The 18,140-nt window shown below is 36.3% G+C and overlaps 1 protein-coding gene across 1 annotated transcript; it reads left to right on the top strand.

The window, feature by feature from the left end:
• Positions 1-685: 685 nt before the first annotated feature.
• LOC145131291 (uncharacterized) lies at positions 686-1,291 on the top strand. The gene has a single exon (XM_079066005.1). The coding sequence runs from the start codon at positions 686-688 to the stop codon at positions 1,289-1,291; it is 606 nt and encodes a 201-aa protein (XP_078922131.1).
• Positions 1,292-18,140: the final 16,849 nt, after the last annotated feature.

Below are 18,140 nucleotides of genomic sequence, written 5' to 3'. Positions count from 1 at the left end.
ATAAATAAGATCAACAAAATCCCAGTTAAAAGATGAAAAATATAAAATAATACATTTGATTAGCAATAAAATGTCAAGGGATTTCATACCACTAGACCAATTAACTTTTGGAAAATAGTGTTCAGCACAAGCACGGATCGTTTGGAAGCTTCTAGCGTTTGACAAAACGCTACGTTTTAAACAAAAATACTTGTTTGACACTACAAGCTTTTAACGTTTAGTTTAAACAAAACACTCCAAATTCAAATGTTACTTCACGTAGCATTTAACAAAATATTACCGACTAGTTTTGCTGAACACACCCTTTGACAAATATACAAATAGTAACCATTATTTAAAGTTGTATGTTGTTAAAAATTAGGAAAAAAAAGGGGGTTGAATGTTACTATAAATAGAAAATCAAATACTTATCAAAAATAGAAAACATATACACATGTTTATATTAATAACAGAACTTGAGAGTTTGGTTTGGCAATTTATTAATAGTTAAGTCGTCTAGGGTTCATCCACACGATTAAATAAAAAGTTGAAAGTTGTTACTTGTTAGTGACGTGACCGGAAATTCATCTTGGCTCACCGTAGGCCCTCCGTATAATTCAACCATCAATTCCTGCGAATTCTTTCCCCCAAATTCCATTCCAATCCAATCCTCCAAAATCTTTCTCTCTCTCCCCCCTCCGTGTCAATGGCGTCGACGACCGCCGGTGTTCTCCTGTTCGCGGCCCTCATCGGCGTTTTGGCAATCTCCACCACCGCAAGACCTTGCAAAACCATCTTCTTCATCACTTCGTCATCTCACTACCCCACCGACGATCCTTTCCTCCCAAAACCTAATTTCCATATTCTTCGAAACCCCAACAATTCCCCACGTCTCACCTTCTTCGTCACCGAAATCCGCGAATTCCATCGCACCAGATCGCTTCCTCGCTCTGCATCTGTTTTTGATCGCTCTATCGAATCATCATCATCCGATGATGTTGTCTCTTCAGTTCCGTATTATTCAGCAACGTCTACCTCTGTTAAAGCATCGATTCGTGAACGTACTATGGACATCATGAGCATCGTCGGCGCGTTACTCTTCGGCGTTGGATGCGGTGCTCTCACCGCCGCTACCATGTACTTAATCTGGTCCCTGTTCGCCCCCAGACGCTTTGATTTTGGCGCGGATTCTGATGAGGAGAGCGATGACGAAGAAAATGGCGTTAGATCTAATTCGAACGGATACGTCGCCATCCCTGCCGTTGCTAAACCTGTGCCTCCTACTGCCGACGAAGTTGCTGCAATGAAATGAATGAAGCGTTTTCGAGGTTTCTGCTTCTAGTAAGGCTTTTCAATTTTCAAAATCTTTCTTCTCTCTGTCTATTCTCCCTGATGTTACTAAACCTTAATGTTGCAATGCAATGAATATCTGGTGTTATGATCATTCTCGAATTCCATGGTTCGTTTCATTGTATGTGAATTGCGATTGGTTAATTTGTTTCAACTCTAAACAATCAGAAATTCATAATCATGATCACTTCTACATGAACACTTAAAATCAAGTCGTAATAATATTATAATAATCAGATTAATCTCACATCCACACACCTCCATTGTATTCTTGATTGATTATGTCAATTGGGTTAGGCTCAAATTGAGGGATTAATATAAATCTGTAACAAAATTCATCTTAAAAGTTCAATGGATTTTCTGTACTGGAAATTGATTCTTGATATGAATTTCTTTATCTTAAAGTGGTCTTTTGCCCAATAGTATTAATGGAACTCTGCAATCTATAGGCTTTGGATGTGGGACTAAAGCGATTATTGCAATTGATGTTGCAATGATCTGTTTTGAGTGTTCAATTGGACTCATCATCATTTGAGGGTTTCTGATTATTGAAGGACCAAATAATTAGATTTGGAGAAAAGTGGAGTTGTAGCAGAAGAATTATTTATTTAATAAAAACATGAAATTACTTAATTATCCTTAGTGTTAGTTAATTGATAATATGATTCATAGAAGTAGAAGGTAGAGGTACTTGTGACAACCCCATGTGACTGGTTTTCTTTATATGTTATTAGTTTTCTATAGGGCCCACATATGTTGGGTACCTATATAACATGACATGACAATTTTATACAGACCGAGATTGAGACTGATATTTGATTTCTCGTTTTTTTTTGGCTATAACGTGTTTCCCAATTCAATATGAACAGAAAAAGTATTTTATTTCCATAAATTTCTATGGCTTCGTGTTTGTACTCGACATTCGATGTGGATAATGACATGGTAACATGTGCCACATCAGCGTTACGTTGGTTATATATTGTGTGAATTAGCGGGAAAATACAAGTTGGTTGTTAATATGGTAAAAAAATAAAGTACATTTCCTATATTGGTAAAAAAGAACGAAAAGTTTGTTGCTATATGGTACAATGATTGTTATTATGATATAGTACTTACCCTAGAAAGTGTTGGGTTGAAATGTTTGGTTATTTACTTAAAAGACTAAACAAAAAAAATGTTTAATAAGACAAGTAATGTATAAGATTTAATCATTAAAAAGGTTTGGGAGGGTCTCAACCGATAAAGGAATCTCTAAAAATGTCGAGGGTCTTAACCGATAAAGTTGGGAAAATATGTTGTGTTTTTCTATATTTTGTCCGATTTCTGTTTGTGGTTGATGAATGTGATTGGTAGGGGATCATGACTTTTGTAACCGCTTATCATAACAACCCAAAAGGAAATTTTGTTACATGGATGGTATAGTTAAATGATGAAATATATAAAAAGAGATAAATGAAGAGGGGCAAAAGATCGTTTCATTTTTTAAACGGTTTTCTCTAGACCGGTTTTTTGGTTTTAGTTATATAATAAAAACCCATTCCAAACTAATGATTTGGTTCTAAAAAAAACAAAACAAAACAGGTTCTAAAAAACTGGTCCGGTTTTTTTTAGCGGATCTCAAAAAACCGGTTTCAGATGTGAACTCGACTCCCTTCACTTCCTTTGTACATAACTCTCTTTTCCTTTCTATTCACAAACTTCCCAAACCAATGATTTCGCGCTCGTGATTGTCGATAACTTCGTATTTTGTCGTATTAACCCAAGCATTGGTCAACACGACTTCTTCGTTGGTGCCAAGACATGTTTTAAAAGGTCGGAAAATTGTGTGACAAGAGAATGAGAGAGTTGCAAGAAGGTTGTGGTGTGATAAAATGATAGGTTTATTATAATATTTATAGTGGTTTAAAAGAATATAAAAAAAATAGTCATTCAAGATCATGAGCAATAATATTTAAAGATTTCAGAATCATGAGTGTTCGAAGATTTCAGGATCTCAACATTCGCCCTACATCTGCTTCGAATGAGGGGTGTATTAGATAGTATTATATTAGTATTTGATATCATCCTACTTTCCATATTATCTTGATATAGTTTCTTTATTTTAGTGTTAGAGTGATAGAAGCTTTCTAAATTGTACTCTATAAATACCTTTAACATTAAAGAGAATGAAATATAAAATATTCTAAACATATATCTAACAATAACAAGTCAAAAGGATGTGTAGTGAAACTAACATAACATGCAAAAATAGTAGGAAGGAAGTTAACATTTAGACTACTGATATATACTACTCCACCACCTCATACTAAACCTCTACACTCCTCGTATACGAGGTTATGTCCATGGAAAGATATGGCTCCTTCAACTCTAACCTCACGCTATCTTCCTATTTCCTCGTTGGACAACCTCTCATCCTCACTTCATCTACAACAATCATCCTCGCCCTCCTCACGGTAGCCATCAGATGTATTTTATAAATGTGTATGAACCACCACAATCTTCCTTCATTTAATTTCTCTATGATCAACGCACGTCCAACACATTTATGATTGTTCCATAAGTTTCTATTCCAATTCCACCATGACATCCTTATTTTCTACAACCTCTATCTTCCGCTCAATGATTCTTCCTATCGGCCAATATTTTGAACCATACAACAAAGTTGGCCTTACAACCCCCATGCAGATTTTTACCCTTGAGTTTCAGTGGAGCTTTCTTATCATAAAAAAACTTTTGTGGTTGCTCTCCACCTTAACTATCTCACCTTGCAATGTTATCCTCAACACTCTTTTGTTATATATCATATATTATAGATATTTAAAACACCCTCAACACCCTTTCGTTATATATCATAGATCATAGGTATATAAAACACCCCTTTAGAGGAATAATTTGTTCACCGTTACATACTTATGCTCCTTCATTCCCTCCCCACTGAAATATCACTATACATATTGTTGGAAATATGCCCACTGTCACAACATAATAGTGATACATAGTTGCATAGGCATGTATAAGTTTCACACTCAACTCAAGATTATGTAGCAAGAATATTTGATGAGAGGAATTAATTTAATTTTTATTAAAGTGTCGATAAATAATTTAGAGTTAATAAATTGATTTTTTAATTATTAAAGTGTTAATAAATAATTAGAAATTAACTACTAGAATTAATTAAATAATCATGCTAAAAGAATTATATTAATTATTATAATTAATGGATAATTCTTATAGATAATTATAAATGATTATATCAATAATATATGTTTCTTGTTTGGTTGCTTGTTGAGGGGTGTGATATTGTCATATGTGTTACGATTTAGACCATTGTCTCTAATTTCCTCCATCATAATGTAACCCTAAAACCTTTCTTGTAGGTTAAGTAAGTTGCTAATATTGTATGAACAATTATCCAAGTGGCTAAATCATAGTGATTTATTTATTTGAATTTGTTGTCTGTTTTGTTTATTGAATTTGAAATAAGCACTATGATCCAACACATATCATGTCTTAATTGTATTGATGTGAAGCCTTTTTTCTTCCAACATTGACTTCTAGCCATCCAACCTATAATTTAGCATAGTCATAGTGTCTGTCATGGAAACAATGTATTGGAAAAAGCATACACCAATGTACCCTGATGTGTAAAGGATAGTCTATAAAATGTAATATCCCAAAAATCAAGGTAAAATTTTCATTTTTCAAAACCATTCAAAAACCATAAGTATCCACAAATCATGGTTTCCAAAAGTCAAAACATGAATCATAGTATCTCAAAATTATAACATAAAATATCTAGGATGATGTGCACGATCAAGCCTTCGCCTTGCCCCTGGCCTCTGAAGTACCTGAAACCATATCAATCAACTGTAAGCCAAATCTTAGTGAGTTCCCATGTAGTACCACACACAACCATATAGATAACAACATGCATATATGAGCCTTCATCCTGGACCGCCTCGCAGAGCCTTCAGCCTATATGGACCGCTCTCCGAGCCTTCGCCCTGACTGAACCGCCTCGCTGGCCTTCAGTCTATCCGGACCGCCCCGGGTATCTTGGCCTTTAGCACAAAGCAGGACCGCCTCAACCCAACAAACCATAACATGTCGACATATACAATAACAATCAATAAACAACAAGTACATGTAATCATACAGATTAACCAGTCAGTAACATAATCAGTGAACATAGGTAATCATACAGATCTACCAGTCTATCATATAACCAACATAACATCAATCCAATACATAATCCAGTAAGCCATCATTAGTGCCTTCGACCCACAAGTACAGTGAGGAAAACTCACCTCACAGTCTAAAATGTAGCTAAACAAATCACTGCTCCAATTACTAAATCTACTGGTCACCTATACAATAAATAGTAACCTAAACTCAAACTACTACTCAAATTACCCAAAATGTCCCTAGGTCAAACTTGGTCAAAACCCTGGTCAAAGGTCAAAGTCAAAAAGTCAAAGAAAGTCAAGTCCCACATTATGCTGAGTACGCCATACGTACTCCATCTATATGGATGGCGTACATGACTTCAGCCTTGTACGCGCTACATACCACTTGGGTACGCCCAACATATGCAAGGTTGATCCACTTTTCTATTAAGCACTTAATCACTTAAGATCTTTCTTCCAAAGCTCATATATGAATCCCAAATGACATTCTAAATCATAAACTTTCCAACTTTATGACTTTGCATGGCTAGAAAGTGCCCAAAACCAAAATCCTAGCTTATTACACAACTCCAAGCTTCATATTTCTTGCATGGGTGAAAGGAAAGAATCAAGATGACAATTTTATGACTCAAAGCACCCAAAAATGTCTGAAAGGACAACTCATTTGGTCTAGAGTAAGCCAAACTCATATATACCAAGATTATGGGACAAAAATCTCATAAAACTCAAAACTAGCTAGATCTAACAAATGAATCATCAAGGTTCAAGATTTATACCTTCTAGAGTTGAGAAAAGCAATGTAGGCTCTGGATCCACAAACTTAAGCTTCAACAATCAACAAGCTTGGGCTTCTTTTTCTTCCAAAATGCACCTAAAACACATAAAAAGGCTCTAGATTTGCTCTAGGTGCTTAGGGTTTCGAGTTGGAGGCTCAAGAGGGTGGAGGCTAATGTTAGGAAGGACCCCAAGGGGTTAGAGTCCTTAAATAGGGCTCAAAACCACGAAATTAGGGTTTTAACACTGTGGCGGTACGCCAACGTAACACCTTAAAAACACATCCCCTTCAGCCTAGTACGCCCAACATACTATCAGACTCCCTTTTCCAGCTTAACTTCATAACTTCTTCGTTTCAACTCCATTTTTTATGATCTTTATATCCACGACAAGGTATCGACGGGCTCTACAATTCTATCTTGATACTTATGACTAAAAGCATCTCGAACTAAAATCCTTAATTTATGCAAGAGGCCTGAAACATAACCTTTCCCATTTTATCCCTCAACTTCCATCAAACAATTTAAGATTTAAATCAATTATCCAATGTCATACACCTCCTATAGAGTCTAAACTTCATTCCATTGAAGCCCAAGGCCTCCGTTTGATCCATTTATTGTCCATAATTATGAAATAAGAACTTCTCGAAACAGAATGTTACATAAAATATACTTGAAAACCATTCCATTAGACAATGGAGCCAAAAACTTGATTATATAAACTTTAAACACAAATCTAGTTTTAATTTTATAAATCCGAACAAGCCAAACTAAGAATATCTACACGAAGTAGTGTACCTGGTCATGAATATTATAACTTAGGTAAGTAAGGGTGTTAAACACATGGGGAACGAAGATGCACTACCATTGTTAAATCTGATTATCAATCAATATCAAAATAAAGCATATAAAGGAGAGTTTAAGATAAGTGTCAATTTAAATAAATAATCAAACAAACTACTAACTAAACAAGCATGTAAATAATCAAGCATGGCTAACTTTATTAGATAAAATATTTGAAGGTAATCATATTTGCATTTAATCATTTCTCATTCTATAGTTGAATTCCTTTAAATAGAATTTAGTATGTTGTTCATCGATTCCTAAATTGATTTATCGGATGGTCAAGTCATTAATCTTATGATTCTAAGTTGTCTACCAGCAAGGATAGCTCCCCTAATCTAGTCTATTATTTTGTATTATGAAAGAATTAACTGGTGTGATTGGTCCCATTGGTCATGATAACCTTTCAAATTATCTAAATCAATAGCACAATCATGAACACTAAATCAATATTCCTAATATGCATGGATCTTTAATCAAGCACTCATAATAAATTAAACAACTCTCAATAACAAAATATCAATCAACATTAAAACTAGGGTTTCATTAATATCAAATACTTATAAAGGGTTTGATCCCAAATCTTGAAAATAACATGTAAGAGCTCACATAGTTGACAATTATAGATAGAAAAGTAAACAGTTTGATAACTTAATGATTTTTTCTCTTGATCTTCAGATTTATGCATCTATATCAGTCTGCCAGCTAATATAGCCTTAAGGACTCTCAAAACAACCATTCTTGGCCGACTCCTTCTACCTCTTCTGTATTGTATCTTCTTATGGTGTGTTGTGTATTGTGTGTTATTTAGATCAAAAGTAGCTATGTATTTATAGACTTCATGACCTACACGATGTGTGTATGCTTCTCCATGGCGTGTGGGATAGCTTCAACTTATTCTCCAAGCTAGGTCTTTTAAACACGTTTTCCCTGTTTTTCGAGGCGCGAGGGTTGATTTCCGTAGCGTGTGGGAAAGATTCAACATATTCTCGAATTTCGTGCAATCCGACTCATTTGCAGCCCTTTCAGCTTCTTTTTAACCAATGCACCCATTTTACCTACAAAATACAAATATGAAGGAATTAAGTACCTTTTGATCTATATTTAATATGGAAACGTCCATAAGAGTACATAAATTTTCCCTAAAAATATGTGTAATTTGGGAGACATCATACCCCTCCTTGAATATATAAACAAATCTCTTCCATAATAAAAAAAAAGATGTAGGGGCGAAGATCTGATCCTTGGTGAAGCCTAATTATTATCGGGAACGACTTAGTGTCACATATTGAAGAATAACCACAAGTCATACACTAACTATATATGTCGTATATAGCCCATGCATAGCTCCTAGACACCCTTCTAACTTCAAGGGTCCTCCAGACCGTCTCCATTGGGATGATATCATATTCATTCTCTAGGTTGATGAGTACTACTTGGAGATACCTATTTCTTATTATATATTTCTCCATAAGGCTTCTAAAATGGTAGATTGCCTTAGTTGCCAACCTCTTAGGCATGTAGCCATATTGGCTATCAGATACTAATTTTTTATATGTTTTAACCTAGCCTACAACACTCTCTCACAAGTCTTAATAGTACGACTAAGAAGTTTAATACCGTTATAGTTATTACATCATTGGGATCTTTTTTTCTTATTATTCAATATCACAATACTAAATCTTCATTTATCTAACATCTTGGTCGAGGCTAAAATAATGTTAGAGATGTTCATCAACCACATCACACTCTCATATATTTGATACAATCACACCTTGATAAGCATTTGATATGGACTAATGTCTTAATAAATTCCCATCATCCGTAAAGCGATCTTCACTTTCTTACTTTCAATTTTGATGTAGAGACATTAAATATAAGATTATCAGAATTTTAACATGCATTGATGTTCACAATATTCCAATCCCTCATACTTGAAGTGTATTGTTAAAAAAATAATGACATAGTTCTCCTATTTCTTATTCCACTAGAATCCGACCATTGACATCCTTTATGTCACACCCCCAAACCAGAACGGCGGAAACGTCTGGGGGCGGATGACTTCATGTATAGTATCATAACAATTGAATAATAGAGATCAAAGCATCGCAACCATTACATTGAATATTAAATAAGTTTACATTTTTGTTCACAAAAATATTGTTTACATGATATCAAAAGTGTATGACAAAAATGAATAACGAGATGCGACGGCGTCCCATCCACCAAAAACTTATGTGGTTACATGTTTACTGGTTTCCTGAGAATACAAGTGATTTTGAAAAGTGTCAACAATTCAGTTTGTGAGTTCATAAGCGTTTTGTATAAGAAGGTTTTGTAACTGTTTCTTGTTAAATGATAATGTATACTTCCAGAAAGTCCAATATTTTCTTTGTAAATGAGTTGTAGTCTTAAAACCCTTAGACCAAAAATGTATAAGTATTGTTGTACTCGAAAATAGTAATATGTAGTTTTATTCGTATATAAAACCATTTGAATGCATGTTTCCATATATATAAACTGTATTGTACTGGAAAATTATGTAACGTAGTTTTATCTAATTAAAACTTTTGAAGATATGTTGACCCGTAAATCAAATGTTTTGTCAATACTCTATGTGAGTTATTATAACCATACTAATGCGACTAGTTGCCTGAACGACGCGCTTCGGACGTCGGAACTATTTACGACATTTGTCACCCCAGACCTGCCGGTCTAACTGTAGCTAAGAGTTTTAGGTGCGGGGTTGTCAGTCCCGTATAGATCTATACACAAGTGTCACGCTCTCCCTACAAGAGACTCTGGTTATAATGCAGGTCTTAGTATGTGTACTCTGGTGGGTACAGTGAAGCCGAATGTCTCACAACCAATATCAATCAATTTACGTGAACTGAAAACTCCCTTTTTCTTGTAAATGAAATAACTATACCTTTAAATAATTATTTGTCCCTTCTGAAATGATAGTGTAGTTTTGTGACTTCCAAACTATACCAATTATAGTTTATCATGTTTGTTTGTCTAGAACATTTATATAATCCTTTTTATAAATACATAGTAATAATGTTGTTTAGTTTCATATGTAAGATCAAACCTCATATTTTTGGGTTGAAACCCACAAAATAGTGGAATAGATAGAATGCACTCCTATTTCTTGGAAAAACTATATTTTGGTAAAAAGCTTCCAAAAACCTTATAGTTTTGTATCATAACTTTTCTCATGATTTTGATAACATAGATCTAGTTTTGTTTTTTGTTAGTTTTACACTTGAAAAGTAATATAACACAAATATTTGTACAAAAACTAGTAATAATCACATCTTATGCAAATAAAGGTTTATACTTTAACATAAAGATGAAACATGCAAGTATTTGTGTGATAAACAATTTTTGACTTGTATTCCCCCCCCCCCCTAAAACATGAAAATCTCGAAAATGTAGGGGTATGAACTCACCTTGAGTGGATTTGTGGGTTGTTTGAAGTGATGATGAGAAGATTTCCAAGCCTAAACTCTTGGATGGTGTTGATGAACTTCTTGGAAATGTTATTATCCTAAGTGTTTAACACATAATAATGTGTGTAAAGATGATGAAACTAACATAAAAATGTATAAGAATACTAGGGTATCACGAAAATACTTACCAAAAATCTAAGGACCACTTGAAGGATTTTTAACTTGGAAGATTCTTGGGTTTGTTCTTGAGAGATTTTTCGGGTTATAACAAAGAGAATGAAAGTAGTGGAATGATTTAAGGCGAAGTCGTTCTAAGATAAAAGGGGTACAGTGAGTTGATATTTGCTTGGGAAACTGATGGTTAATTGCTTGGATAAACGTTGGGTATTAAACTGCATGGGAATTGGTTAAACTATCAATTCATAAAGTGAACACCCTTATCTCTTTATTCAGCCGGAAACCCCTTGAAACTCCCTAGTATGGCCGAAATCACATGTGATTTCGGCCTACGGGGAAGATTTCGGCCTAGTGGCTTTTGGCTTGTGTTGATTTTGGTCCTATACTATCCCCTTATAGTGTTATCGGCCTTAGTGGGGTTCTAGGGTGGTGTTTGCGGCCTAGGGTGTTCTAGGTGGGAGATTTCGGCCTTGAGTGGTCCTAAGCAAACCGAAATCTCAAGGTAGGTGGGGTACCAGGCCAAAAACTATAAGGCAATATTTAATTTGTGCTTGGTTCTATCTTGTTGACTTGTCAATATTAATTACGACATGGTTTCTCAAAGTATATATATATATATATATATATATATATATATATATATATATATATATATATATATATATATGTGTGTGTGTGTGTGTGTGTGTGTGTTAACTTATAAAAAGGATGCCCTTTTGGTTTTCAAAGTTTTGTTACAACAAGGTTACATTGTGGTTGTACTTATACATGGTTACATGATAAACCTTGCTTAATCCAAAATTTTCCAGTTGTCACACTTTATATACCTAACTTTTCATGAGTCCAAATAGATACTCTTTTACTTTAGTTAGCTAGTATATCCCATTTGATATTCTTTTTGTGCTCAATATGATGTACATTTCTTCATATGTCATATCTTTTACTTTTGCCACTGTTTTTTTTTTTTTGCCTTTCGTTTTCCATATGAAATATGCACATGAAACTAATCGTTGCTCTAAAACAACCTTATTTATATATCTCTACCTGTCACGTCGTTTATGTTCTTCCAAACAATCTTAGGTATAAATACACAGGCTTTCCTAGCTTATACCATACTAAATCATAAGTCCATGACTAACAATCTATGTTGCAATGTGCATGACACTCCAAATACCGCTTTGTAGTTGGTATATGTTTTTAGGTCTTATTTACACACCAAGGAAATAAGTATTCAATTTGGATGCAATCCCCACTATAAGAGGCAATCAAATGCTCATCCTTTATTTAAAAGAATGAGTTTGAGATCACCAAATCCTATGTACTAGAAAACTCAACCAATGTCTATCGTTCGTCGTTCCTAGAACCAAAACCAAAACCCCCACATACACTGTCATGCCTATCAATATCTCTTAATATATGATCATTACAGTCTCCCAAGGACCCACTTATTGGTCCCCTTGTGACTCTTCCAATCATCTCATCAAAAGATCCCCCAAAACCTCCGCTTTTTCGATCACTCCATGTTAAGATGAGGCACGTACGCAAACACAATGACCAACACCTCTTCCTTTTACAATTACCTTGGACTTTATGATCCTATCACGACACATACTTAATGTTAGGGTTTAAGCACTTCGACAACTTGATAAATGATTTCTCAAAAAGAGTAATAATGTAAAAATAAAAATAAGAACACAATCAATTTGTGTGGTTCACATGATCATAGTGATAAGCTACGCCCACGGGCGAACACGAGAGATAGTTTTATTGTTTTTTGTCGAATAGCTTACATACTTTGGGTTATACGAATGCAAAGGATATATAGGAGCATAATGACCTAAAAATCTGTCAATAAGTCCAAACCCTAAAAACACCAACGAATCTAGTCCATAACGCGTTTTGATATTGTATATGATATATGAACTAACCCATGCTTAGTCTATCTAGCGTCTAGTGACTATATGGCCAAAATGGTGATTCAATCTCCACAATTTAACATTTTCTACTCGAATATCTTTGTACGTCAGTTTTACTAAGACCCCCACACCGTTTCTCATATTTTCTAGGCATAAAGACCACAACTTAAACCCACCACACTCTCTACTCTCTAGCTTGTGTCCTTTCCACCCATTCTCTTTAAAACATGTAATGTCCATGTTTGTCACACCCCCAAACCGGAACGGCGAAAACGTTCGGGGGTGGAGGATGTCATGTGTAGTATCACAACAATTGTATCATAGCAATCATAGTAAACACAACCAAACATTGAATACATGTGTGAAAAAGGTTTACATCTGTTTAGTACTTGTTTGTTTACATCAAAAATAATAGCAAAGTAAAAAGACATGACTCCGTACTCTCTGTCTTCTCAGAACTCCAGAAAGTACTTGTCTACTGATTTCCTGAGAATACAAGCAGTTTTGAAAGAGTATCAGCATAAAGCTGGTGAGTTCATAAGCTATGTTTTGTAGTGAAAACTTGTTGATGTATCTTGTAAATTTTTCGTACGTTTCCAATAAAATCCAATATTTTCTTTAGTAAAAGCAGGATGTTACCAGTATGTATTGTATGTTCTATTGAAAACCCTGGCTACCACCAGTATGTATAGTATGTTCCGTTTGTAAACCCTGGCTACCACCAGTATGTATAGTATGTTCCGTTTGAAAACCCTGGCTACCACCAGTATGTATAGTATGTTCTGTTTGAAAACGCTGGCTACCACCAGTATGTATAGTAGTTTCATTATTTAAAATAAAACCAGTTGATGTACCCCTGGAATCCTCCAGTGTAATGTATAATAGTTCTATTAATTTAAATAAAACTAATGAAGAATGAAATTTCGTAAACACAAGTTAGTTTATACTTATTGTGAGTCGTATAATCATGCTTGATATGACTGATGACCTCAGCGACGTTCTTCAGGCGTCGTACGGTATGATATTTGTCATCCCAGGCATGCCTGCCTAACTATAGCTAGCAGTTTAGGTGTGGGATTGTCAGTCCTAAATAGATCTATTGTAACACCTGGTTCTTGGTACGTATTCTTTTATCAAATCTTTAAATGTTTAGCATTTTGGGTCTTGGACTCGGCGAGTTGAAGGACCAACTCGCCGAGTAGAAGCGGGATGGGACGCGGGGTTTAAGTGATGTACTCGGCGAGTCGGGTCCCCGGACTCGGCGAGTAGACCCTGTTTGGACAAAAACCCTAATCCAGGGGTGTGCACCCTATTTAAACACCTTAACTCGGCCTCCTTCGTCCCATTTACTCCCAGAAGACCCCCCATAGCAAACCCTAGCCGTTATTGAAGAGTTTTAAGGCATTTAGAGTGATCTTGGTGATTTTGTGGTTCAAGGAAGAAGGAAAAGCTTGAAGGATCAAGAGGAGGCTAGAGGGATTCAGTTGTGAGCATCATTTGCAGTCTTCAGAAGGTATAAAGTCTATACCTTGCTCTTTCATTTGTTAGATCCCTCTTTGGGAAGATTTAGGGCTTTTATGAGCCATTTTGGTAGCCAACCATGTTTGCAAACGTGGTTGGGGGTTTGAGCTTCTGAATGACATCATTCAGAGAGTCACTAGGCAGATTTGGGTTGCTTTTGCACCCATGAAAGGTTCCATGTGCCATATGAGCTTGTTTTATGTCCTTTTGAGCTCAAAGTCCCATGCAAGCACGTAAAGGTTGTAACTTTACGTGTTAGATCGATTGTAGAAGCTTGGATCTATCTTTTGATCAAAGGATGTACATTAGAAAGCAAAGATTTAGGGTATGGACGTGACCAACTCGGCGAGTCCACTATTGAACTCGGCGAGTCTAAGGGTTTTGCCCTTTCTGTTGAGGGTCAAAAGAACCCAGTTGAGTGTGGAAAGGTTTTAAGGGGGTCCCAGGGAGTGACCCAACGTTCTGGACTAAGCCATTGTGCTGGAAGTTCATGGGACTCGGCGAGTGCATGAACGGACTTGGCGAGTCCAAGGCAATCTCCTTAGAACTCGGCGAGTTGTTCATCAACTCGGCGAGTTGAGGACAGATCTGGTTCATCAGATAAAGGACAACTCGACGAGTTGTTCATCAACTCGGCGAGTCGGATGAGTTTTCATGGGGCGTTCGAATGAGAGAAGAACTCGTCGAGTTGACGGCCACTTGTACGAGGTGAGTTACCTTCCAGTAACGGTGGGTCTACGGCCACAATGCCGGCCCACCAGTAGGAGTTGCATGATAGATGATTGTCTCTGTGATATTCATCTAGGGTTGTTACTACCTGTGATATGTTTATGTGCTAAAATGACATGATGCTATGTACTAGTGACAGTAGGGGGAGATAGTCCCCAGATTACCGGCCGATAGGGTCGAAGGGACGGTCGTGCCCAGCCATGCTAGATAGATTATGTGATAAATGTATTATGTGGTTGTAGTAAGGGGGTGAAAAAGTCCCCAGTACCCGGTCGAGAGGACCGAAGGGGAGACCAGCACCCAGATATGCTAGTTAGTACCCGGTCGAGAGGACCGAAGGGGAGGCCAGCTCCCAGATATGCTAGACAGTATCCGGTCGGGAGGACCGAAGGGGTAGGTCGGGCACCTAGATATGCCGGACAATATATGTATCTTATGTAACTGTATGGTAGGTGGTATGATGGGGGAACTCACTAAGCTTTGTGCTTACAGTTTATAGTTTTGTTTTCAGGTACCTCTTCGTCGGAGGGGAAAGAGCTGGCGCGGTAGCGGCACATCATACACACACATTGATTTCCGCATCATGCGTTATTCTGGGATTTGTACTCTGACATTATTATGTTTTTATAAAATGGTTTCCGGACACGCGACATTTTTATGAAATGATATGATCAGTGAATGTTTTATTTCTAATGTTTGCTAAGTATATGTTTCAAAAATGAAATTTTTTTGGCTCGTATTTCGGGATGTTACATCTATTCACAAATCTCACGCTCACCCTCCAGGAGACTCTTGTTAAACTATACGTTGAGGATTTTACCAGTAACCCGAAGGATACAAATGAAGAGGAATCTCACAATCCTGTATTAACTAGTTTACGTGTGGTTCTGTAGTGATCTACTGTATTGAACTCTGTATGTATAATGTATAAGATAATAATTATACTTAAATAATTATTATATGTTGTTCTCTTGAAGTAACGTATAACTCAGTGCTATACCTATTATAGTTTGCATGAATATAGTATATCTGATTCGTATATTGCTCTGAAAACTATGCAATCATGGTTGTATGTTGGAAAGTGCCCTTATGCTCAACATCGTACAAAAGGGGATAAAATATATGAATATTTTATGAAAACATGAAAATCGTTTGTCTAAATCAATTGCATAAGTTTTATACGTGTTAAAAGTCCCTTTGTAATAGTTTCACAAAATCATTTGTGTTTGGCTTGTATTCCCCCTGAAAACGATTAAAAATCATGAAAAGCGTAGGGGTATGAACTCACCGTTGATGTGTAAAAACGTATACTGGAAACGAAGATCCTCGAGTGGTTGTACTTGGCACTTAACGGAAACCTAATATCAAATAAATACACATGCATATGTATCTAAATTAACGATTTCGCTATATAAAGTGTTAGAAAACACTTGTTTTCGGTTAAGGAATGTTACCGAGACTTGATCGAATCGAGGAAAGTGGGTTTTCGGGACAACTGCACCACTTAAAAGGTGTTTACGGTCGACAGGCAGTTTACGGCCGTGAACAGGGTTTACGGTCGTAAACTGAGTTTACGGCCTTTGAAGATCTGGTGAGTTTACGGTCGGAAATGGGTTTACGGTCTATGAAGATCGACCGTAAACTCAAGAATAGTGATGCTATTTTCGATGAAAACACGTTTTAGACGCTCCTCAACAACCTCCAGGAGTGTTTTCTGATGATTTTTAAAGAGGAAAGAGGGTGTTTCGGAGTTTACGGCCAGAGGTTCTAGAGAGAGAATGAGAGAGTTTCCGGTCAGAAATGTTCAAATGAGGGTGGGGGTCTCATATTTATAGGGGATTTTGTGGTCGGTGGGTGGGGTCCACCCGACGCTGGCTGCAAACGAGTTTACGACCGTAAACAGGTTTACGGCCGTGAACTCCAGTCAGGCCGTGAACATGCTGTTTTTCGAGAAAATTGAGCTTCGCGCGGTTTTGGTTTCCGACTCGCATATATAAATTTAATTATATAGAACCCGATGATATTCTAAAACAAAAAGCGTCGGAAAATAAATAAAATCCAAATTTTATTAACGGAAATCGTGTAACGGAAACGGAAAAAGTTTCTGTCACATCCCGAAACCGTGATGGCGGAATCGTTCCGGGGTGGAGGACGTCATGTGTAGTACCACAACATTTGTATAGCAAGCATAGTAAACACAACCAAACATTGAATACAATCATGAAAAGTGTTTACATCGATTTGAAACTTGTTTTAAATACATCTAAAGTATGTAAAATATAGAAAAACATGACTCTTATTGCTCCGGCTCCCCTAATCCAAGAAGTACCTGTCTACTGATTCCCTGAGAATACAAGCAGTTTTGAAAGTATATCAGCATAAAGCTGGTGAGTTCATAAGCATTTAGTTTTGGTGGAAAAATGTTCCTTGAATCCTTTTGAAAAGTGTTCCTCAAGAAAATCCTATATTTTCTTATGAAAAGCGTGTTTGAAAACCCATTCATTCCATGACTTCCAGGTTCGTACAGAACATGTACAATCCAATGAGTCGTGGAATGAATATGAATATCTGTTGGTTGTAAAACAATCCGTTTTGAATAGCCGGTTTATCCCAGGAAAATCCTATATTTTCCCTGAAGGTTGAAGGTCGATTATCCGTTTAAACTGATGTTTGCAAGTATCTACCATACTCGTGTATATAAAAGCAGTTTTCTTTTAAAAACCCTGGTTACACCCAGAGAAGTATATTAGTCTTAAAAACTAAATAAAAGAAAATCGTGATGAACTAAGTCCTGAAGATATTATTAGTAATACCCTCCAGTAATTAAATCGGTTATTACTTTGAGGTTAGTTTACTTGATTCATTATTACAAAAGTAAATATCTGTTATCTAGGTTTTGAGTTTTATAACCATAACTGACTGGATATAGCCCGCAACGGCCTGTATCCTTAATGACTTTGTCACCCGCAGACCTGCCGGTCCGACTGTAGCTAGCAGTGAGGTGCGGGATTGTCAGTCCCGTATAGATCTATACACAACAGTCACGCTCTCCCTACAAGAGACTCTGGTCACAAGTGCTAGTCCTACACTCTGATTATGTGGGAGTGTTACCAAGGACGTGTCTCAAACTTAGCCTAACCAATTTACAAGTAATAATACAAAAAATCATGTTTATGATTTGCATGAATCCTTTATAAAATAATACATTTTACT

The sequence above is a fragment of the Lactuca virosa genome, chromosome 8 (genome assembly GCF_052849685.1).
Source record: "Lactuca virosa cultivar CGN04683 chromosome 8, Lactuca_virosa_CGN04683_v6, whole genome shotgun sequence".
Taxonomy (NCBI): Eukaryota; Viridiplantae; Streptophyta; class Magnoliopsida; order Asterales; family Asteraceae; genus Lactuca; species Lactuca virosa.
The sequence above is the reverse complement of the archived record's forward strand: the minus strand, read 5'-3'. Positions and strand labels throughout refer to the sequence as shown.

Coding starts and splice junctions, on each gene's coding strand:
- LOC145131291 (XM_079066005.1), top strand. CDS start 686: ATGGCGTCGACGACCGCCGGTGTTCTCCTGTTCGCGGCCCTCATCGGC.